At 56.2% G+C, this 24,595-nt stretch overlaps 1 protein-coding gene across 1 annotated transcript; it reads right to left on the bottom strand.

Annotated features, from left to right (window-relative positions):
- Window positions 1-648: 648 nt before the first annotated feature.
- Window positions 649-14,119, bottom strand: ZNF683 (zinc finger protein 683). The gene is made up of 6 exons (XM_073317817.2): window positions 13,912-14,119; window positions 10,048-10,167; window positions 7,279-7,519; window positions 4,906-5,909; window positions 3,722-3,850; window positions 649-3,246 (listed from the first exon to the last, which is right to left on the bottom strand). Exons 1-6 carry the CDS (start codon window positions 14,080-14,082, stop codon window positions 2,740-2,742), a joined length of 2,172 nt encoding a protein of 723 aa, XP_073173918.1. The 5' UTR covers window positions 14,083-14,119; the 3' UTR covers window positions 649-2,739.
- Between the last annotated feature and the right edge of the window lie 10,476 nt (window positions 14,120-24,595).

A 24,595-nucleotide genomic window follows, 5' to 3' on the forward strand; every position in this document is an offset into this window, starting at 1 on the left:
GGTCACTCAATGGCATAACCAAGAAAGGAACCCAGGAGATCTGGGTCCCAACCCAGGTCCCTCTTCCAACCCCTCCATCATGGACTGCTTGCTATAGCAGGTCAGAACATCGGTCCACCTTAACCAGTATCCTGTCCCTGGCAGCAGCCACAATCCAGTTCTTTAGAGGAAGGGGGTGGAATATAAACCAGAATGCACCTGGTAACCAGGCAATGCTGTATGCCAGCTAAAAGTAGATTCCTTCCTGACCCCTGCAGAAAACAGCTGGTACTCTGAAGGATGTTTGATTGCTGTTAGCCTGCCATGCCACGTGGCATGCTGGAGGCTGTCATCCATGCAGGCCACACGTCTGTATTGAAATTGAAGGGGTGCCCACGGACCATATATAGCCTGATGGGCTGTATTATTGCCCGGTGGCTGTGCCTTGAGCACCCGGGGCTGTGAAGAATCTATTGATCTATTGAGTGGTTGGGGATGTTGGAGGAGGGGACCGCTGGCCTGAAGAGAGCTCAGGCATCCCCTGTGGAAATACAGCTCTCCAGAGCCTCCTCCTTCGGTAACCGAGGCCTCTAAACAGACACATGGAAACCAAAAGGCCCCAGAAAACAGGTTTGTTCCTCAGAGAAATTTGTCAAAGTACAAAGGCAGAAAGTTTTATTGACTATACACATTGGAATCACAACCCCCGGCCCTGGCCCCTTCCATGTTACCAGGCTTTTCCGATCAGCAGACGTTTCCGCTGTGGCACCTGAGGTGGGGGTCGGTGGGGGTCTGTCTGCCGGCTCCAGAGTGTTATGTGACTCGCCCTGGCTTGCAGGGTATGGAGGGAGCTCAGTGGGTACGAGGAGCCAAGGAGTGGAGGGCTGGGCCTGCAGCTAGGAGGGATATAGAGGACAAAGGGTGCAAGGAGGTGCAGAGGCAGAGGGCAGAACGCAAAGGGGATACAGGAGTGAAGAGTAGAGGGGGGTCTAACGTGAAGCAGGCAGGCAGGCTGCCGGCCATCGAGGATGCTGGGGAAAGGATGTGAAGGAGCTATAGGGTGAGGGGACAGACCGGTAAGTGGGGAGCAGGAAAGCAGTGGGGTGTCCCATGGGGTGTTCTGGGCTGGCGGGGCCATCCTACCACTAAGCGTTTCCCTAGGGCTGGGCAGATGTCCCAGGGGCACTGCCCTAGACAGAGATCGAGCAGCTAACGGGGGTAGAAGGTTGGGCATGGCCTAAATGTCCCCCCGCCCCAGGGGCCGTCTTCCTGCCACCAGGATCAGCCCCCGCTGGCCCCACTTTCTCACTCCCTCCATTTCAGCGCTCTACGCCAGCAAAGTGCCCAAGGAATACACAAAGGCCCTGGCCAGGGCTGCAGCCAGCCGAGAAATAAATAAAAAAGGAAGGGCAAGTCGAATGTGAGGGCAGCGGCCCCAGCGGGGATACCTGAGAAGGTCACAGACTAGGGAGGGTGGCACAGCCCGAGATTGTGGGGCGGGGGGGGCAACAGGAGAAGTTAAAGCTCTTTCCATAGGCCAGGCTGGGGCCCCTGGCTTGTACTGAGTGCAGCTCCCTGACCCCACACGAGGGGCACTGGAGAGATTAAAGCTTTGTATAGACAGGGACGAAGTCTTGCTCCTATACCACGTCCTCCCCCCTCCCCCCCCCCGAGAGGTTAAAGCTCATTCCATAGACCCCAGAGAAAGGAGTCCCTTGGTTTTGTACCTTCGTGTGGCTTGGATGGTGCCCTCAGGGGCTGTGGGCAGGACCAGATGTGGCACTTCGAGGGTTCATCACAGATTCCCGTGATGTGACACTGGAGGTCAGGAGAGGAGGCTGCAGGAGCTGGGAAGGGCTTGGCAGATCCCAGTTTTTGGTATCTCTCTACAGGGCCTGGGGCCCGGAAGTCACTGTGGTGCTGAAGGAAATCAGGTCCCAATGGGATGGCGGAGCTGACCGCAGCTGGTTCTTGGCCAGCCCGGGGTTCCTGCCACCCTGGCCTAGCCTCCTGGTGAGCAGGGTGGCATCACTTTTAAAGGGGAGGTTTGGGCCATTCACAGAGATAACACAGACCAGGCAGCTCCCGGAGTTCTGGGACAGGTTGTGGGTCTTGACCTGCACCTTACCTGCGGCCTGGAGAGGGAACCCAAGGAAGGGCTTTCCCTGGATCCCTGCAGGCCCCTAGGCTGAGGGCGCTGCTACGGGGCTGGAGCTCATGTAAAGCCCAGGTGTCAGCCCCCCCGCTCAGTCCTGAGACTGGGGAGGCCAGTGCGAGAAACAAAGCCCCCTCCTAGCCCTGTCTGCAGAGCGGGAGGCGATACCCACAGCTCCCTGGCACCCGCTTCACCCTGCGGACACATCCATGGCCCCAATCAAAATCCCAGGCTGCTGTACCCCAGCCCAGCCCCTGGCACCCAGGGCTGGTGTGGGACCCAGAGGGGAAGATACAGAGCCCATAGGGGTCTGTAAGGGCTTGGTCTTTTGCCTAGCCCTTGCCCAGAGGGGCCACAGAATCAGAATATCAGAGTTGGAAGGGCCCTCAGGAGGTCACCTAGTCCAACCCCTCTGCTCAAAGCAGGACCGATCCCCAATTTTTTTTTTTTTTGGCCCAGATCCCTACATGGCCCCCTCAAGGATTGAACTCACAACCCTGGGTTTAGCCAGCCAACGCTCAAACCGCTGAGCTAGCCCTGACCACAGCTAGCCAAGGCCCCGCAGTGGGCATGGGGTCCGGCCCAGTCCCAGCCGAGCGAGCGGCTCAGGCCGGCTGCAACGGGAAGTCTTCCTGCTTGACGGAGACACTGCAGTGGGGCAGGGGCGGCAGCTGTTTGCGGAGGCCCGGCGAGCAGGGGCCCTTGTCCCTGGGGGGCTGCCCAGGCCTGCCGGTCTCCATCTCCCGGCGGGTGAGATCCTCCAGGGGCCCGGGAGCCCTTTGCCCCTGCAGGCGCTCGGCGTCCAGGCTGAAGTCGAGGCGGCCGATCAGGGCGTCGAAGCGGCCGAGCTGGGCGGGGGGGCCGGCCGCGCCGGGGGCCGGCGGGCAGCAGCCGCGGCGGTGCAGCGCCAGGCCGAAGGGGTGGGTGTAGGCCTCGGGGCAGCCGGGGCAGCGGTGCGGGCGCTCACGCGCGTGCAGCCGCTTGTGCAGCTTGAGGTGGGCGTGCTGGGTGAAGCGGCCCTGGCACCGGGGGCACCGGTAGGGCCGCTCGCCCGAGTGCAGCCGCAGGTGGGTCTTGAGGTTGCTGGTGCTGCTGAAGCGCTTGTGGCAGACCTGCGTAGGGGCGGACGCGTCTCAGACCTGCCGGCCGGCCCCCCGGCTCAGCCCCCCGCCCCCCCCGGCCTGCCCCCGGGCCTGCGGCGAGGATCAGCCTCGCGGGGGGCGACTCCAGGCCCGTCCGTGGAGCTGGGCTCACTCAGCCCAGGGCAGAATTTGGTCCTGTGCCTACTCAGGGCCCTCCTGTCCCTGTGCCTTGGGCTCAGTGTCCAGCTGATTCCTCGTCCCCCCGGCAACCGTTATCCACCCTCCTGCTGCCCAGCAACCGAGGCCCCGCTGGGTCTCTGCCCCCCATATTGATGCCATTGCCCCGCCTTCAACACCATTCCAACAGGCTGCCCAATGGACAGTGCCCCACACTCTCAGACCTCAGAGTCAACCGCCCCCACGCCGGCATGGGCTCAGATGGGCCCTGAGGCCCCTTTCCCAGCACCGCAGCCTTTAGCAGGGGGAAGGAGGGAGCGTCACCTACCAGGCATTTGTGAGGTTTCTCGCCCGTATGCACCAGGTGGTGCTTCTGCAGGTGAGCCAGCTGCGTGAAACACTTCTTGCAGATGTGGCACTGGAAGGGTCTCTCGCCGCTGTGCACCCTCAGATGGACCTGCAGGGAGCACAGGGGGCGGGGCAGGGTGGGGAAAGAAAGAAAGAAAGAAAGAAAGAAAGAAAGAAAGAAAGAAAGAAAGAAAGAAAGAAAAAGAAAGATGGGAAAGTGCAGGAGTAAGAGCATGGTCGGAGGTCAGGGGTTTGAGAAAAGCGAGGGATTGAGGGAGAGAAGCGAGAGACATTTCCATTAGGCGATGGAGCCACTTGCTCCGAGAGGCGATTGTCCCTCTGAGTTGGGCTCTCCTCATCTGAGGGATGGATGAGCAGGGATAATGGGGGAGCCTGCATGTCTCTTGCTGGCCAGGATGGGGGCCCTCTCCTGGGCTGGCTCTTCCCTCCTGCCTGGAACCTTTGGGGCTAGACGGGGAACATCCTGGCTTTCCCCATCTGGGCTGTGCTGTGCTAATGAGAGAGAGAGGCTGGGAAAATCCTCCTGCAATGTGATCCATGTGCTGGATCCAGGACAGGGGACATGCCCCAAGCTGCTGAGATAATACAGAGGAAGAGCAAAGACGTCAGAGGGGACTCTAGTGATGTCCTCCCAGATCCCACCCCTGATCAGCTTGCGACCAAAGCCCACCCACGAAGCACAATCCCGGGTAGCCCAGTGTCCGGCTATTAACATAATGGAACATCTTCAGCCATAATGATTTGTGACTGGGAGACCTAGGAGGTGGGTGAGACGTGACATTGAAGGCTGCTGAGAAGGATGGAGACTGACTGATTAAGGAAGAGGCACGGGAGGGTATTTACCAAATGAGGAGATACTTTTCATCCATAGTGCTCAAAGCAGAGGTGAGTCGGTATCATTATACCCATTTGACAGATGGAGAAAACTGAGGCACAGAGCAGGGACATGACTGGCCCAAGGTCGCACAGTGGGTAGAGTCAGGAATACAACCTGGGTCTCCAGACTCTCAGCCCAGTGCCCTAGCCACTAGACCATGCTGCCTCGGAAGAAGCTAACAGGACCACACTGATGTGGGCTGGGAGGGGCAAGGCTGCTGCTGATGGAGGAAGGTGAGAGACTGGCCCAAGGTGGCTTTTTGGTACCTTGAGGTTGGAGAGCTGCCCGAAGCTCTTGGCGCAGATGTTGCACTCGTATTTGATCTTGCCGTTCTGCTTCTTCAGAGGGTAGGGCACGGGCGTGGTACCCAAGCGGCCGGATGGCGGGCAGAACTTTGGCATGCTGAGATTGATGGCCTCCAGTGGGTGGGCAAGCAGGGAGGTAGGTTTCTGTTGCTGAACTTCAGAGGTATATGAGGTGTCCCCGGCAGGGGACAAATACTGCTTTGGTCCATTGTCCAAGCCTGGAAAGGAGAAAGCCCCGCTTTGGAGGGCGATTAAAACATCCTGTGGCTTCCGGAGCTCATGGGCTTCCTGTTTTTCATGAGGCAAGACAGTTGCGTAGAGGCCTGGGTATGGAGATGTCCCATCTCCCCGGGCATGGGCGTAGACCTGCGGATCCTGCGACAGCAACCCCAAGGGAGGGACCACCCCGGCCCTGCTCAGGGGCAGCGCTGGCAGGAAAGGCATGGTTTGGGGGGGCAGCACAAACCGGGGGGAGTGGGCAGGGATGGTGCCGCAGGCGTGAAGATACGGCTGGGGCAGGTGGCCCGTCGGCAGATACAGGGGGCAGGAGGGGTAGAGGCTGCGAAGGCAGCCCTGCAGCTCCTTGCACAGCGAGGTAGTTGGGCCGTACGGGCAGAAGCCGAGGACTGCCTGGTTCCTGAGGCTTGCGGCTCTTTGGCTGGGCTTCTCCGGTGCCCCTTCCTTGCCAGGGGCACTGGGGAAAGGGCTACGCCCCAGGGGCCACGGCTTGACTTCCTGGGGGAGCTGCCCGCTCAGCACCGCGGGTCGGCATCCTGCTGGGCTCGGCGGCACGCCCCTGTCCAGCGCTTCCACGTCAACGCTCTCATCTTCATCGCCCTCTTCCGCCTCCTTGCTCTGTGAGTGCTTCGCTGTGGGGTTTGGATTGGCGGCAGAGCCCCCCTGTGGTGGCTGAGGCCCTGGCGTGGCGGGGGCCTCTGTGGTGGATTTCCAGAGACCATCGTGCTCTGGAGAGAAAGAAGCAAGCACACGTGTTACCACGCACGTTCCGGGTCCCGGCGTTGCCAGGAAGTGTCATTGGCAGGGTAATCCCACCCCCACCCTACCCCGGGTGTTCCATCCAGGCACTGTGAGTGACTAGTGATTCACCTGGCTGTTTATTCATATCCTGTCCTAGGCTCCCATCCCAGGCTCCAAGCACCTAAGACACGTTAAATGCAGACAAGCCCGCAGGGCCCTGCAGCCAGGCCTGCCGTATAGTAGACAGAACACAGGTCCTGTTCTCAGGTGGTTGTGTCCATCTGGTGGAAATCCTATCATCACCAAGGGTGATCTCGCAAGACCTCGGGTTGTGGGTGAGATTTCCACCCTCGTGGGACCAGCTGCACCCCCATGCCTTTCACCAGCGCTAAATTCACTTTTCGGGACAGCTCCTCATCTGGCCTGGAGCGAGGCCGATGACTAGAGATGGACAGAGATTACTAGATTCCTAGATTTCAGAGTAACAGCCATGTTAGTCTGTATTCGCAAAAAGAAAAGGAGGACTTGTGGCACCTTAGAGACTAGCCAATTTATTTGAGCATAAGCTTTCGTGAGCTACAGCTCACTTGCATCTGATGAAGCTGTAGCTCACAAAAGCTTATGCTCAAATAAATTGGTTAGTCTCTAAGGTGCCACAAGTACTCCTTTTCTAGATTACTAGAGATGGACGGGTCAGTTTGCGTGAAATAAGGATTGAACTGGCCCAGACTCAGGCTGAACCATGAACCCCAATTGGAAGATCCACGTCAGTTCAGCGAAGGTTGTCCGTTTCCCTGGAAGCAGCTGTGCTCACACACGGAGAGGAAAGCCGGGCTGGGAGCCTGTGCCCTTCAGTCTGGCCTGCTCCCCTGCCTCAGAGCCACTCCATCACCTGGGGGACCAGACCTGCCCCTACTCCCTGCCACTTTGCAGGAAACTCACCTGCACTTGATGTCCCGCCCCTATTTCACAGGGGATCAGCTGGCACCTGGAGCTCACCTCCACAGCCACCCACACTCAAGGCTCAGGGTTGGGCTGGCACCCAGTCACTGCCCCAGTGAGCTGCTGCTTCTGGGGACGGGCCAGGCAGCCTGTGATCAGCTGAGCTCCAGAGCAGAGTATCCGCGATCCATGGGCCTGGCTCAACTGGCAGGCGTTCTGTGCAAACCCAGACACGTGCAGGATGGCAGACACACGTGCACAACCCCACATGCCACCCCCTCCTTCGGGGCACAGCCCCCTGGCATGACTCCCCCTCTCCCCCCATTACAGCCAGACTCTCTCTGGGTCCGCTGTAACATCTCAGACATGGAGGCACGCCAGCCACCCTCAGACCCCGCCCCAGACGCTCCTCACCGAGCTCCCCCGGCAGCGGGCACTGCAAGCACTCAGCAAACTCGTGGCTGTACCACACCAGGAGCTCGGCCCCCGTCACGATGGGCTTCAGGGTGTAGAAGTAAATCTCCAGACCGTTCTGGCAGGCCACCAGGTTCTGGGCCGGGGCGTCAGGGGTGGGGTTGACGTAGCGCATCCAGTTACTGCGGCGTGGGTCATGGGCGTCGATGAAATGGTGAAGCTCGCCCCACGGGGCGTAAATCTGTAGGAGGCAGAAGGGAAGAGACAGTCTGGTTAGCCACAGAGCTGGGGGCGCTTAGCAAAACGAGCATCCCCTGCCGGTGCATCTGGCAGGAGGTTTACGCTGCCTCTGGGGCCTCCAGGGTTGTGCCCACTAGGTTGGTCACTGATGGTGATGGGTACTTGGTCACCCAGTTTTGTTATCCCCCTTTAACAGACACGGGATGCTGAGGTAGAGAGGAGGGAAGTGACTTGCCCCGTGTAGGGTCCGCATGGAAGAGAACCCAGGAGTCCTGGCTCTCAGCTGTAAGTTGAGTCCACCGGAGCGAGCTCTCTCCCAGAGTCAGGAATAGAACCCAGGAGTCCGGACTCTCCCCATCCACGAGTTCCATGCACCGGCACACAGCTGTTCCTTTCGCTTTCACAAAGCCAACCGCTCCCTGCCAGGGGTCAGCCCCAGAGGCAATGTTACCCTCCGTCCAAATGGGTCCAGCTCGAAAAGGCTGGAAGAACCAATGTTCTGAGCACCTCAGCCATGGAGCGTCTGCGCCGTGAGCAGCTGCTGAGAGCGACGAGGTCCCAAGTACCTGCGACACTTACAGCCCGTCTGTGATCTCTCTCTCTCTGCCTGTCACACTCACCCTGTGGGGTTCTCATGAGTCACTACCAGAGCACTGGGCACAAGAGGAGCTTTATCCCAGCCCCTGCTGACATCACCCCACGCGGGGAGAGTTTTGGTTTCAAACTCAGCAGCCGCGACCTTCGCCTCTGCGGTGTTTTTTGGCCCCTAACTTGGTTCTGCCTCCCGGCAGGAGGAACTGGACAGGGGCCCAGAAAGGGCTGGTCCATTCCCCTTGTCGCTCCGGGAGGCAAACAGCTCAGAGCCGCCCGGTGCTTTGAAGAGCAGGAAGAGCTGACAAAGGCCGGAGGGCTAAACACTGGCTGGCGAGCAGCCATGGGATTATTTCCTTTTAAGAAACAAGAAAAATGAACCAAAGCAAAAAAAAAGCAAAAAAAAAGCCCCCAAACCAAAACACTCCCCAGCAAGCACTGGGGCATGCTGTCGGCCACCTGAAATTCCCAGCACAAACGGGGAATGCAGAAAGGGGCTTTCACTTGCAGTTCGACCAGCAGAAGTTCCCCTCCTCTCCCCCTTCCCCGGGCACGGGTTACTCTGTGTAAATAACCCAGGGCAGGGTTGTCTAATGGTGAGAGCACAGGACAGGGAGCAGGGGCGGGCCTCCCTTCCTGAGTTCTGTTGCTGTACCTGCCAGAGTTGCCTCACTTTCTTGCTCCATGCCTCAGTTTCCCCATCTGTAAAGGAGGGGTAGCCATACTGAGCCACCTTGCACAGGGGGCTGAGAGACTTAATTCTCTGACGTATGTAAAGTGCTTTGGAGGAAGGTGCAATAAAAGAGCAAATGATCATTCCAAGTACGTCGCTGTTGTGGGCCCAGGGCGTGACCGCAGGTCGGGCAGACATTCCCGAGCTAGCTTTAACCTAGCTAGCTCAGGGGCTGGAGCGGTGAAGCTACGGCAGCATGTACGTCAGCACAGGCTGGCCCCGCAAGCAACCACCCGGGGCTTGTACTGCCGCTGAAGCCCACCCGGCAGCGGCTCCACGCTCCGAAACCAGAGGTAGCTACATTAAAGCTAGCTCGGGTGTGGGGGCTGGAGCTGCAGACACATCCTTAACCGGCAGCCCCCGGGTGGACTCCAGGCCCTGGACAGGTGAGGGGCTCTGGTCAGGACACTCAGATGTGACGCATTCTCCCATTAGGACTCTCTCCCCAGCCACACCATCTGCCCATCGGCATGCTGGGGCATCGATACAGCACCCACTCGCGGAGACACTGCTTCTGGCAATGCCGGAGAGTCCCTGGACTCCTCCCTGGCAGCCATGAGATCCCGTGCGACCCCAGCCACCCAAACCCTATATGGCTACACGAGTGGAAGGCAGTGCCCCCAAAGGTCCGGCTATGGCGCTGGGGGACCAGACTGGGGATGGAGGCAGAGTGCTCTGGAGACAGCAAAACCTTCCCACAAGGAGATTCCCTGATTCAAGTGTCCTCCAAAGACTGCGCCAGAGGCCGGCCCATGCTGCGTCCAGCTCTGGGAAGATGCCAGTGACTGTCTCCCAGGTACTGGCACCCTGATGGCCTCGTGCCCACTGAGCTCGCCTGCTGCCAGACAACTTGGTCAATGGGGCAGGTTGGGGCCAGTGGAGCTGAGCAGGGCTCGGGAGGAGCGGAGGGCCTGGCAGAAGCAGGTTGTCTCATAGTGCTGGTGACCCAAGCCTTCTAGGGAAGGTGCTGCTTGTCTCCGCCCCGGGCACCCTTGGTAGCTGGCTGTTAGAGCAGCCTTCCACCCCCGCAGGAAGCCGCCCGCTCTGGCTGGCTGCCAGGAGCAGAGATATGTCTGGGAGGAAGGCTGCACAGATAGCCCTGCGCAATGGGTGAAAGCCCTCGGGAGGGGACGGCCCCTGGGGCTGGGGAGAACACACCAATCCCGTCACCCTCCCAGCTGGCCTAGGAGGGAGCCGTTACTCACTCTCCAGAAGTGCTTCCTGTCTGCGTTCTTTGGCACGTTCTCTTTGGTGTAGACCTCCCCGACCAGCGGCCCGAAGCACGTGCCCGCCGGGATGTACTCTCGGCTCAGCACCGCCACCACCTGCAGGGGCACGAGCATGCAGTCAGCACCGGCCAGCCCTCCTCCCACGCCTGGGAACAGGCTCCAGGGAACATCCCAGCAGCCTCCTTGGATCCCGAATCTTGACAGCACTCCTGACACACACATATACCCCAAAACTACGCCCCCCCTGCACACACAGCCATTCCCCTTCCTCCATGCCGTACGCCCCATGCACCCTCCCACCACTGCAGCCCAAGGCCCCCCGCCACCTCCCCGCTCCCCTGTGGCAGGCCTCGCTGTCACCGTCAATGCAACCCAGCTGGGGAGACCAGATTTTGGTGGCGGAGCAAACAGGTGATGGACAGCACTGTCCGTGGGATCAGTCTGGCGTTAATTAGCCCAGGCCCCTGACACGCTAATCCCTAAACGGGATTAGGCAGACCCTTCATTGAGGGGGAGAGCAGCACAGATAAACCGAGTTAGACTGTGAATGAAAGTTTTTCCGATTCCCATCAGAGTGTTAGGAACTGGCTCCTGCTGCCCCTTCCTGGGGCCGGAGCCTCTCAAAGAACCCCGGAGCCTCCCCAAAACACTCCAGCCTTGCCACACCCAGAGACACCTTCAGTCCTGCCACAAGGACAGACGCTGCACACGGAGCAGCGTGTCTCTTCCAGCAGACCCAGAGACGGGCCTGGGCTGGAACACGCCGGGTCTGGCCTCCCCCTGGCCCAAAGGCTGGTGACCTGCAGGGCTGGATGCAAACTCTGCCGGTGCGAAGGGGCGAGGAGAAATTCCAGCTGCCCGCAGGCCCGCACTGCGAGGGGTTCGGACTGGGATCTGGCCGCTTCGCACCCTTCTCTGCCTCCTCCCACTGGATGAGGGCAGGCGCTCGTGGCCTCAGCATCAGCTGCCAGCAAACGCAGCGTCCTTGCACGTGGAGCCTGCAAAGGCAGCTGGGGTGGGGAAAGCCGCCCCTCCACCCTAGCAAAGGGGCAGCGTGGGAGTCGAATCCCCTGCCTCTGCCGCACCCTCCCTCTCGCTCATCCCTGCCTGGCACCCCTCATCCTCAGCCCTGTTCCCTCCGCCCTCTCCTGGGCTGCCCTTGGGTGCACAGAACTGGGGGGATTTCCTCTACACTGGAGGGAAATTGTACAGGAGGGAAGTGCGTCTTCTGCTCTGCTTCCCCATCCCCCATCCCGCCCCTTCCTCCTCCTCCTCCTCCTCCCGATCCTGCAGGACTCTGTCCCTCCCCCACCCCCCCCGCAACCCTCCCAACACACGAGAGCTGGGAAGGGGAGCAGGCATATGTGTTAATCAGAGCGCTCCCCTGGCGGGTTCCCACGGAGCAGGCTGAGCCGGCGGCTGGAGGCAGGAGAGGAGTGGGGGCAGGCATGGGGTGGGGGACCAGCAGGGGTCTGGCTAATATTTTACCCCCGCTTGCCACCGTGGCTCATTGCCCCTTCTTTCCCTACCCACCCCTCAGCTCCCTCCCCCTCCCGCCACGTGCTCTCTGCACAATGGGACGGCCAAGCTTGGTCAGGCACCTCCATTTAGCTGGGCAGCCAGCAGCGCCCACAGCCCATGTGGGCTTTGCTCATCTGCACAGGGTGAGCAGGGCTGCAAGGAGGGAGGGGCACCTGCCCAGGCAGGAGGGAGGGTCCCAGAAGAGGCTGATGCTGGGCCTGCCCCAGTTCACTCCAGGGTAATTTTGCCCTTGACTGGATTGGGACCAAGTTGCGTGAGGCTCCCCTCGGCTTGGCTTGGCATGCCCAGGGCTATCACCAGGTGGCAGAGGAACTCCGGCCCAGGGGAGTGGCCCACCAGAACCTCTCCCAGCCAGGCACATCAATGCACCTCCTGTTCCAGCTGCGACAGCAAGTCTGGTGTAATACACCGGGGCCTTTCTCCCGCGGGAGGCACAGGAAAACCCCAGCCTTTCCTTGCTCGGATCCCCGTGCCAGGCAGGGTTAGCTCACCCCTTCCACCCGGGACAGCCTGACACCGCAGGAAAACCCCAGCCTGACCCAGCTGCTGGGAATGTCCCTGCTCCCTCGCTTCCACTTCCTTTGCTTGTTGCCCTTCCCAGCCCCTCTGAACGCCTTGCTCCCCCCTCGACTCACTGTTCCTCCTCTGCATTTCCTTCCTTCCCAACAGCAGCCCCCGCCTCGCCACTGCCCCCTCACACACACTCACATTTCCTGCTGGTAGATGGGGCTAGAAAGCATCCCCTCTACAGGAGGGTGGAAAGCTTGGCACGGTGCGGGGAGCGGGAATCCCAGCGAAGGGTTTGCTCTGTGCTCACCCCCACCCCCGCCCCAAGAGCAGCCACCCAGCCCATGTTCCCACCTGCACACAAGTCAGGAGAAGCCCCTCCCCACCCCCAGCCCCTACTCTGGCTGTCCCTAGCTCTGGGCATGGCCTAGCCACTGGGCTGGTGCTCGGCACCTGGAAATCTGCCACCTCCGGCTCCCTCGGAATGGCAGCAGGGTCTAGTGCTCACACCCTGGGGGCGGGGGATGCAATCAGGGCGCCCCTGGTTTGCTAGCTGCCAGGGCCTCCACTTGCCCCTGGGCCTTTGTGGGGACAGAGAAAGACAAGGAGGCAAGTTCTCAGGGCACTTCCTGGGTGAAGGCAGAAGGTTAACGCTGAGAGTCAGAGCCAGGGAGCCTGTGAGACATCACCAGGCTGCCCACCGCCATGGCATGCCACCCCACCACGACGTGTGGTACACAGCCAGCGGCGACAGGCCTAGGGCTCTGGGCACAGGCCGCAGCCAGGCAGGGCTCCCTGTCAGAAGGGAATGTGCCCTCCACCCTCACTCCACCAGCTGGGCACCTGCCCCGACAAGGCCAGGCTGCAGGGAGGAGAGGGCTGGGAGGGAGGGGAAGGTTAATGCCTTCGTGGCTGCGTGTCTCGCTCTCCTGCTTTGATGGGAGGAAGCCGAGCCCAGAGGCTGTCACTTGGTGAATACCACAGGCAGATACAGCCCTCGCGGGGCCTGCCTGGGAGCTTCCTCCCTTGCAGTCACACCCTGGAGGCTCAGGCTCCTTTGGCTGTCACCGCACCCGCCCAGCCCCGGCTGCTTTCATTTCACCCCGCAGGAAGCAGCAAGACGGGAGCGTGAACGCCGGCCCCGTCTGTGTGCAGGCCTGCTGGTGTGCCCCCGCTGATGGTGTGCGATAAGCATGAGTGGCAGATTGCAAGTGAGGAGCGTGTTCGATCCCGCCCGCTGGTGACTGTAGTCTGTCGGTGTTAGGTGTGCACACAGGTATGTGCATGCGTGTGAGCATGAGCACAGGGGTGTACACATGTGAGCATGCACACGCTTGTGTCTGCACGTTAGCATGTGCGCATATTAGTATGTTCACATGCATGTATATGAGCACGAGCAGGTGTGTTTGCACAGTCGCGTGTTCACTAACAGATCCACGTGTACATTCACGGGGGGGTGCGTACGTATGTGAGAATGTGCACAAGTGTCTTGCACGTCCCTCGGCCCGCGCCGCTTCCAGCAGCTCCCATTGGCCTGAACCACGGCCATTGGGAGCCGCAATCAGCCGAACCTGCGGACGCGGCAGGTAAACAAACTGGCCCGGCCCGCCAGGGGCTTTCCCCGCACAAGTGGGGGAACAAGTTTAGGAACCACTGGCCTAGAGCAATGGTCTGACGCCCCCTCCCTGGGGTTGGTGAGGGGGCACCTCAAAGCCCCTCCTTTTGTCCCATTGCCTCTTGCCTTGGCCAGGGCTCCCAGGAAAAGCCGAGCCCTTGGTGTCTGCAACTCACCTTGTGGCTGCTGTTGTGCTGGAAGGCCAAGTTTCGGGGTAAGGAGGCTTGTGCGCGAGGGAAGTCAGGGCGCGTGAGCATTTCACACGGCTGGTCCTTCACGATGTAGGTGCATCGTTCCTGGAAATCTGCCTCCCGCCAGTGCAGCATGGCTCGGCGCTCCCCCTTCATCGCCGCTCGCTCGCTTCCCTCTCAGTCTGGCCGCAGCATGGGGGAGCCTGGCACAAGGAGGACAAGAGCAAACTGCTCACTCACAGCACCTGGCACAGGGGCTGGGGCCATGCAGTAACTGGCTGGGGGGGGTGGGGTCACTGTCCCTGGGGGCTCGGATCAGACTCATCAGGAAGCTAGACAGGGAGCTCACACGTCACACCCTACATCTGGACCCGAATGCAAAAAGCCGGAATCTCTGGGTGTAAATCAGGAGTAACTCCCCTAACAGCAAAGGAGATACACGGGTGTAAATCTAGTGGAGGTCAGATCAGAATCAAGTTCTCCATCCAAATTACACACTTAACCAGCCTAACCTGCCAGTGACCCAGTCATCTCCAAGGAACCAAGCTCAGGGATCCCCAGGGACCACACAGGGGTCTGCGATGGAGAGGCTGCTGGGCTATGCAGGATCTTCACCCACTGCTAAATTAACCGGGGTGGGACTGTTGCTACTGGATGGGTCTTTGTGGCTCAGGCCAAGTGTGGTCGCTTAAGGGCAGATGCAGCCGAAGGGAACCAGCTCAGTGATCTATGGTAACATAGGATGGATTTTTCCACCTCCAACATCCCTGCCCCTAAGGAGCTCTACACCCCTGTGTGTTCCCTTCTTTTTAGATCTTCCCCTTCACTCCTAGGGCCGATGGTCACAAAGGAAACACGAACTGAGATCTCCAGCCAGGGGCTCATTAGCGCCAGCTAGGGGCGGTCTGCAGTAGTCACTGGAACTTAAAGCAGATCTGCCCAGGAAGGGCAGTTTGTGCTGTGCAGCATACGGTGACCAGACAGCAAATGTGAAAAATCGGGACAGGGGGTGGGGGGTAATAGGAGCCTATATAAGAAAAATACCCCAAAATCAGGACTGTCCCTATAAATTTGGGACATCTGGTCACCCTAGTGCAGCAGGAAGAAAACACAAAAGACCTGATCCCACTCTGAGCTGGCAGACTTTTTCCAGCCCCTCTGCGCTCTTTTTGCCCCGGGGGTATGACTGCATAGGCAACGGAGAATCAGGCCCAAAGAATCTGCAACGGCAGTTCCAGGACTTGGGCACAGTCCGTCATCCATCCCTCTCTCTATCCCGTGTCCATCCCTGGAGACAAATTTGCTTGGACTGATGCTTTTGTCCCCTGCACTGTCACAAGTCTTGGCCTAAAAAGGTTGCAAAGGACACTTGAAAGTACCCCAGTGCCAGCGGGTCACTGACCCACCAGGAGGTCTCACAGCTGACGGCCTGCATGGCTAACACACCACGTGACAGGCAGACACTGGACAGGAGCATTAGCCCCCAGGACTAGGGGGTCTGAAAACAGAAGCAGTGGCAGGGAGCACCAATGACAGGTTAACCACCGACGGGCGCAGAACCCGTCCCGGGGTCGGCATGACACAGCTGCCATGTCTGCTTTTCTAGCTGTCCAGCTTACACCAAGCGCGCAGAACATCGTCAGTTCTGCACTGGGCAAATTTAAAAAAAAAATTTTTTTCAAAAAAGGGAGCGGGGCCAGAGGAGTGGAGTCTCCGGCAGGGCAGGAGGGAGGGGGAGTATTTTCTCATAAAAATGAACTCCTCAGATCCATCCCTCCAGCCAGGGCAGGACTGGTCCATACAGTGAATTTTCTTCTGCTGTATCCAGTCTGGTTATAATTGTCTGCAGCTCTGAGGCTTCCCCGCTTCCCTTGGGCGGCTATTCCACACACTATCGGGAAGTCCTGTCTGACAGTCCACCTCAATTCTCCCAGTTATACCTCCTTGTTCTCCGGGCTCAGATCCGAGACAGTGATTGTCTCTCACATCATGCACATGCAAGGGCCAGGTTTAGGCACCAAAAGAAGGCCCACTGAGGCTGGGCTCTTCTGAAAATCCGGCCCAGGCATCAGTGTTGGGAACTTGGAACTAGCTCTGCGCTTTCCAGGCGATCTATCTTCTTGCCAGGCCTTTGAAATAACCCCAGGAGGAAATAAAACTGATTTCATTATTTTGGAGTGAGTTTGGAAGTGGACGCTCTTATTGCAGGTAAAAGCATCTCACGTCAATTCAGGCAATGCCAAGTGACAAACTGCATTAGACTAGGTCAACCTGGACCCCTTCTAGGCCAAAATAAGCGTGTCCAAACTTGCTGTACCAAGCTAAGTGGAGTACTCAGAATAAGGGGCAGATGGGGAAAATTCCTAAGGAAAGTTGCTCCGAAACAGCCAGATCAGTGTCGATCCACACCTTTGGGGCAAGCCCATTGTCTCTAACAGATCCTGGGGCTGCCAAAGTCAATTGATTGTAACCGGGAGCAGAACTGAGCCTTTAGCTCGTTTAATCTTTCCAGATAAATTAACCTCTCCTCCCCCTTTGTCATTTTTGTGCCTCTTCTCCGAAGCTGGTTCATTTTACCGGCCTCTTTCCTATCCCAATGTGCCCGGAGCTGGATGTGGAATCCTAGCTGTGCTCTTATAATGATCCCAAATCTTTGTCCCCGGCAGGATCCCAGGGCATTAGGGAGTGGGGATGGGGCTAGCTGGGTCTCCTTTCACCCTGTGGAAGAAAACTCAGTCTTCACTCTTAGGTTGTTTGCAACAAGTCAGAGACAATTTTACTTTCTGGCAATTGCAAGAAGGAAGGCAACAGTTTTGGACAGGGTGTCTGTCCTTATGCAAATCTTCAAAATACAAAACAATATACAGCAAAATTTTTACCTTTTCAGTAAACAAAGCTGTGCCTTGTTTATACATTTTTCTTTCTGATATCTTATTTGTTTTCAGCATTTCTCCTAACAATTACATTCCATTGTTATCTCAAGGCAAGGTTAAAAAACAGCTTTGCTTGCAGTTTCCCATACACTTCACCAGTCCTGTCTCTACAAATCTCGCTTTATTATGGTTCTGTGTTAGCCTGACTGTTGCTCTGTCTCTAACAAACTAAGAGGGCTGCCCTCAAAGCCTCTTTTTGCCTCTTCCTACTTCCACAATTTGGTGCCGTGACGCGGATGGCAACACCTGCTGAGACAGCGGTGGCTGCTGCGGACCGTTCCCCTTCCAACCCCATGGCGCCACAATAGAGGTAAGAGACCTTTTGAAATCTGTATTGGGGTATCGGAGGAGGACTGCTCGTGTTGCCATCTGTCCCTTTGGGCTTACACCATCCCACTTGTTGACTGTGCGGCATGATCAGATGCAGAGTGGTACTGGGGACTTAGTTTGCCACCCCCGATAAGGTTCCTGTGCGGCATGATCAGATGCAGAGCAGTACCGGGGACTTAATCCCTTTCAATGTGCACTCTCTCCTCCTTGCAATTGCTTGAGAATAAAGACTGTCTCTGACTTGCAGCAGCCAACCTAAGAGGGAAGGCTGCGTTTCTTCCACAACGTGGCTGTCTTTGATGCACATACAGCTTTGCTAGCCTGGCCCTGACTTCCCCACCAGTGCCTGTGTCTCCCTGGGAACCCTCCACGCTGGCTGGCACGTGACGGAGTCCCATTGACGGGAGGAGGTACAGTAGCCGGTTGGCATGCCTCAACAACTGAATCTCATAGAGGACAGCGGGCACTAGAGGGCTGCAGCCAAACAGACAGATGGGCAGCAAGAGCCCCCAGGAAATGCTGCTGAAAGTCGGGTTTAATTCATTTCTAGGACATGCCTGTCGCCAGCCTCGAGGCAGAGTCACAACAGGATTCATCTCTCAAACTGAGGTGGACTCACAGCCCAGAGTGCCCTCGTCCCTCCCGCATCCCCTTCCCAATCAGCCTCGCTGGGAGCACGCCCTCAAGGAGCAAAGCACCTCTGTCAGACCAAGAGGTCTGCCGAGCCAAGGGCGCACCTCCAAGTGTGTCCTGGCCCCGCACGCCAAGGACTGTCAGATCCAGCATCCCAGCAGGAAGGCAGAGATGGGAACTCAGGACTTCGGTCCTGCTGCTCACTTGGCTGGGATGCCTGACTGCAGAGCTGGCTCCAAGTCTCAGACCCAGGCTGGAAAGTGGCACTTACCTGGGATCACCTCCTCCTCCACCCAGCACAGCTGCGGGCAGCCCTCGCCGACCTTGCCATGCCCCCCAGCCTCCCGCCTCAGAGGTCCTTCCCCATCTCTTTGGGCCCTGGCTGGTGCACTCTGCTCTCAGACCCCCAGCATTGGGGTGAGCAGCTCCTTCAGCAAGATCACAGACAGCAGCCCTCATTCTGACAACCTGCCTGTGGAACACAAGCTATCCCGGGGCGTCACGTGATGGGGATTACAGGGGATTAGCCAATAGCATGCAGGGAGATGGCCCTTCTTTCACCCCTGCCAAAAAAAGAGAGTCCAGATGGAGGATTTGGTAGCCCTCCTGTTAGGATGCAAAAAGTACCAGGAGGAGTCCCAAAAAGGGGGGGGGGTGCCGAGGTGGCCTTGACCTCTGCATGGACCAGTTTAGTGGATGGGGGCAGCAGGGGGAGGGGATCAGGAAAGATCCATGCTGAGGGGGCACCTGGCCTGCTCTGTGGGACCTCAGATTTGGCCTTTCCTATCAATGAACTGGCTCCAAGCTGTGAAAGATGCAAGTCTTTTCTCAAGGCTGTAGTTACATCCACGAGGGTGAGTTTGTGAGTGTGAGGGAGGTCTTCACGAGTCCCCGTTATCATGGCAAAAGAGATTCCACCTGGCCGGATCTCCCCATAGATACCACACAACAGGGTCTCACACGGCTGCCATGGTGAAATGCTGGGGTTTATTAGGTTTCTTGGTTTGGTTGATTGATTGATTGAATTAGCCATCACTTTTCATGATCTCGGCTGGGTTCTGCAGTGAAATTTTCCAAAGTGCAACCCAGCAATATGACAATACCCAGCATGCATGCACCTCCATGGCAAGCTGAGTGCAGCGATCCAGGTACCCCAGCAAGCCTCCCCAGCAATTCAGCTGCTGAGATCCAGCACTGGGCTACCCCGTATACAAACATCTCCCTAACAGTCTGAGTGCAGAGATCCAGGTAACCCAGTAGGCAAGCACCTCCATGACAAAGTGACCACTGAGATCTAGAACAGGGGTATTCCAGAAGTCAACCACCTCCACAGAAAGCTGCAAACAGCGACCCAGGACTGGAGCACAGAAGTGAACCTGCACCTCCAGACTCATTCGACAGCACAACCCAGCAGCTGGCCCGTCCATGCAGGTTTGGAAGAGCCCATCAATACAGTGAAAGAAAGTCCATTGATTTGTTTGGCAGGCAGCTTCCTGTCACAGTTCTTCACCAAACCACAAACAGCCAGCCCAGCCCTGGCGCACACCCACTAAGGACAGCAGGTCACTAACGCTCCTGCAAACAGCCTTTGTAACAACCCATAGAACATCGCTGTTTGTGTGCAAGAGAGAGAGACACACCTCACCCCAGGACTTCAGCAAACCGCCATCGACCCCACTCCTTTGATGTGGCCAACACCAGAGTCATTCAGAGCCTTTCAGTCGTTTCACGTCACTAGGGTATTGAATTTGTTTTCATGCATTTCACAAACACTACAAATATGGGCCAGGCTTTGGTGGGTGTAAGTCAATGGAGCAACTTCTGTGCTGCTTTACACACACCAAGGCTCTGGCCCTGTGTGGGGTGCATGAGCAACAGCTGTTTGGAAGCTCAAAGGAAGTGCAATTCTAGCCTCTGCCAGCAGGAGTCACTGCAGGGACTGGGACAGGAGCACTGGCTAGAGGGCAGTTCGCAGCTAGTGCAAACCCAGCTTCTGCCAGCAGGGGTCACTGAAGGGTAGTGTGTTGGGAGCACAAGCTATGAGGAAGCAGCCGGCTATTTGCAATGCATAGATGAGCAAAGGACATGGCAGAATTTCATTCAATGGCCTTTTGTACAAGGGCTGGAGCATGCACAATGCTGAGGCCTCAGTGGCCCGGTGCCCAGAGAAGAGCGTGCCATGACACTGCACAGGATTTAGCCCTGAGCGGCTCTGGCTGCTTTGGACACCCCCTGCAGGAAGATTTCCAAAGATTTGGTGTGGGGCGGGGACTGGGAGGAAATATTTCCCCAGCTGCTTGTCAAGAAGGAGCAAACTCCAGCACGGTAGGGACGGGGGGGAGCTGGGGGGCACTTCACACCAGCAGGCTCAAGCCGGCAGACCTCACCGTCCTGGGGAAGGCTGGGCTGGGCTCCTTTTCTCTTCTCCTCCAGTGCCTCGAGTGACAAGTAGCAGGGAGCTGGGAAGTTTGCCTTCTACGGGGAGATTAGAGACGCTGAATGGATGTCGCTCTGCTAGAAGACGGCCGAGGACGCCCACGTGTATCTCACGGGTCTAAATGCCAAGGAAGGAGAGGAGTCCACCAGGGCCAGCATCCAAGGAGGTGCATCCGAGGGGTCTCAATCCAAACTGACTCCAGTGAAGTCGGTGGGAGTCGTGGGCGCTCAGCACCTCTTCAGATCAAGCCACTGGCGCCTAGTTGAAGCACCCACCTTCAAAAAGGTTGGCAGAAGGGTCTCCTCCCAGGTCCCCCACCCCACCCAACAGCTGCTGCTACAGAACAGGAAATTCCCTCCGCCATGGGGCAGTCTCTGAAGTTCAGAGCATCACTTTGAAAGAACAGTTTCCTCTGAGCTGCCAGCTGTAGCAAGAGGCCTCAGAAGCTGTGACGTAGCTGGTTGGTTTGTCAGCTCTGCTCCTATTTGGGATTGGTTCCTCCTGGGCTAGGAAGGTGGAGAGTCTCATCTGCAATACCAGGAGCAAAGGAAACCAGGCCCAGGTGAGGCCAAGGGGCAGGATCTCATGCCCTGATGTTCATGCCACACAGAGCCACAGCTGTGCCAAGGGAGCTCGGACATTAAACAGATACACAAGCTGCCTGGGGAAGATGGAAAATGCACTGGGAAAACTGGGCCATAGACGGATGTGAGCCCAGAGTTCCTGCCCAGTGGCTGTGACAGTGAATAAAAGCAACGCTGGGCTGCTTCCATCTAAGCATCCCAAAGCACTTTACCTAAATGAGTTGGTTAAGCTTCACATCAACACTGCAAGCTTGGAAAGGATCGTTAGAGCCATTTCACTGGTGGGTCAACTGAGGCACAGAGAGGTGATGTGACATATCCAAGGCCACACAGTCAGTCATTGGGATACTGTGGTGATGAGGGGCAAATAAATGCCCTCTTAGATATACAGATTAGATTAGATTGGATCCAGGAATAGAGCCCAGGAATCCTTGTAATTCCCCAGACCCAGAAATTCCTTCAGCCTTGCAAACAGTGAGGGCTGAGACTCATGGGAACTACAATGTTTTCTGAATTTTTTTATTCATTCGACTAATAATTTGTGGACAAAATGACTTGGAATGGCCTTTGTTGAAGGTGGTGACCGATATTTTCTCGTGTCCCTCGATCTGCCAAACACCCCTGAGCCTAGGGAGGGGGTGAGCATGGGTCCATGGGGGGTATTTGATGAACAGAGAGTAAGCGACTTCCTAAAGGTCATATAGAGAGTATACAGCAAACCTGGGAGCAGAACTCTGGTCCTGCAGGCAGCAGAGCCGATGTTATCGGCTCACGCGCAGTCTGGAAGCAGCAGGGCCATGCTCAGCATTCTTAATGGCCACCCTTCTCGGCTTGCTGAGACACATTGAAGCCTGGTGAGTTGGGCATTGGCTTCAGAATATAGGGTCTAGGCTTGGGTTGGAGCTGAATTTGCCATAACAGGTGAGCACTTCTTTACAACATGAAGGCCTGGTCTACACCAGTATATTATGCTGATACCATTATACTGACAAATCCTCCAAGTGGAGACACAGCTTATCCTGGCAAAAGCACTCTTTTGGTGAAATTGTGTCTATACAAGGGCTTTTGCCAGTATAAAAACATCACCCCCCTAACTGACATCACTGGACCGGTAAGTGTTTTAATTTAGGACCTAGCCTGGGAGTGAAGGCAGGTTGTGCTCAATACATATCTGTGGTTGAGATAGGTCCCAATCCTGCAACAAGTTCTTCTGCTATGCAGGGAATGTGCGTATTGTATCAAGCGTGCATGGAATGATCCAGGTGGGAGCCATTCTTAATTTAGCCAGGACCACTCCCTCCCTTTAATCTGGTGAACCCTGGGTGTTATTAATTACAAATGTTTCAAATTCTGTCTTCATTCACCTCCACGCTCACCAAAAATGGAAGATGTAGTAAAAAAAATTGAAAAACTTAAGAAATTCCAAAACCAAAAACTTTGTTTCAAAATCCAGGCCAGGTTGCCAAGTGACAGCAACGTCGTTACCGATCCCATTGGTGCACATTTACAAAATCTAAGCGTTTAAAGGGAAAGGAAATAAATAGTCAGGGGCATAAGAAATCTTCCCCTGCCCATGTAACAAATAAAACAAATATAAATTAATGCATATTTCATCACAACTCATGAGTTTCAACTCTGGTCCAGCATAAATACAGCTCTTTCACAAGTAATCCCAAACTTAACACGACACAAAATATTTCTGAAAACGAAACATCAAAATGACATCCCAATATGGATACATAAACAATACATATTGATCAGCCCCAGATGCAACCCCACAAATATCCAAAATGGATAATGTTCTATACTTTCCTATTACCCTATGTAATAGAGTACACTTAAAAAGGTCGTTCTGGGTTTAACTATATTCTCAGTTCCAGCAATATTCCCTATGCTGAACATGAGGAACACATTGCATCCGATGAAGTGAGCTGTAGCTCACGGAAGCTTATGCTCAAATAAATTTGTTAGTCTCTAAGGTGCCACAAGTACTCCTTTTCTTTTTACAGATAGAAATGGTAACATCTCTAGAACTGGAATGAACATTTTTAAGAGCATCTATTGGATAACTGCAGTCTCAAGAGTCATCAATTATATGTAATTGACCAAAACATTCTTCTGTCAGTGGATACACTTATGAGTTGACAATATTTCCCATGTAACAGTATCTTGTAAAAGAAAACACTTATTTACTGAACTCTAGATAACAAGAATAATACATATAAAATCCACAAACAATTCACAGATCAGAGATAAGGTTGTTGTGTTGCAGTGAAATACGCATGTCTTTATACGTGAGAAAATGATCGTGTCTTCAGCTATTATGAGGCAAGAGTTAAGATTTATGATGTCCTTAGCTGTTTGTTTCCTTGCTTTGAAGAGCTTGAGTTTTTAAGTGATATGCTAGGAAATCACACGGGTGTCTCTTAGCAACCTTCTCTGGTTTCTAGGAGAAAGGTATTTTGGCTTCGTATAGGGATGGGTCTGAACAAACAGCCAGAGGGATGGTAACACCCTCAAACTTCAAGGCAGCTCTGACCCAAGGCTGAATTGTGCACCTGGTCCTTCTTCTTCTTTTTTTAACTGGCCAGTTCAAAATCCTGAATCTGCACAGCCCCTAGGCTTTGGGAAAGTTCTGATCCAGATCCGAACTTTGCATCCCGAATAATCAATGCCAAAGGTGAGCATCCCAAGGCTGCTCTGCCTTGGGGCGGTTTGGACAAGAAGCAGGTAACAGCACCAGGAGAGGAGGCTCTCAACAGGGGATTTGGCAAGGGAAACAGAGGCAGAGAGTGAAGGAAGGAAAGCAAGGTGGGCAGAGAAAAGAGCAAGAGAGACCCCAGGAGAAGGGCCATTGCCTACCTGGCCTGGGCAGCTGCTCCTTAACCCGGATTCCAGAGGATGAGAGAAGGCGAGAGTGCCCCAGCCTCTGGGGATTCTCTTTAATGTTATGATTCAGCGGCTTTGCTTGAAGCGAGTTCATTGACAGGAAGTGTCTCTCGTTCAGGGGCTCTTGCTAAATTTGGAGAGGCGAGTCAAAGCAACCTCTGCATCAGCTGCACCACAAGGGAGGAGGAGGTGACAACTGGGTTCTCTGATAAACAAAGCCCAGGGAAAGGATCTCCGCTCTTTCCTACTGCACCCACAATCTAGCCTGCGCTTGGGAACCTTCCTCACCCAGTGGGGGAAAGGACCACCAGCTAGGAATCACTTCTCCCTAGTCCATTCTGTGCTGGGCTCCTCTCCCTAATGCCACCAGCCCGTCAGCCCCTCGAGCGCTCCCCTCCAGGCTCAGCCAGCCCTCTCTTTGCCTTGCAGGTGAGCAAGAGGAGCACCCCAATCCCCGAGTCCCTTGGAAGCGCTCCCCTGTGACATCCAGCCCCCGACACTGGCTACTCACAGAAATCCTGTGCCCCCAAAGGAGCCGGGTACCCCCGTTTTACTTTAAACCCCTGCTCCTGCCTCACACAGGTGAGCATTTATAACAAACCAATAATAGGCTTATTTCAGAATAAAGATTTAATTAGAAACAGGAGAGAGTGATGGAAACAAACGGTTCCAATACAAAACAAAGTCGTGCAACCCAAACTAAGGCTGACATTGATTAAAAGTTCCCTTTCCTAGCTAATAAAGTGGGAGTCCTCTCCCACCCTCCACCCCCGCCAGCATTCAGTCTGTTGCAAAGCTGGCTGGCTTCACGGGAACCAGGATCCAAACTGTCATGAAAACAGCCCCCCTTCCATGAGATGTCT

Source organism: Lepidochelys kempii, chromosome 19 (assembly GCF_965140285.1).
Source record: "Lepidochelys kempii isolate rLepKem1 chromosome 19, rLepKem1.hap1, whole genome shotgun sequence".
NCBI classification, from domain to species: domain Eukaryota; kingdom Metazoa; phylum Chordata; order Testudines; family Cheloniidae; genus Lepidochelys; species Lepidochelys kempii.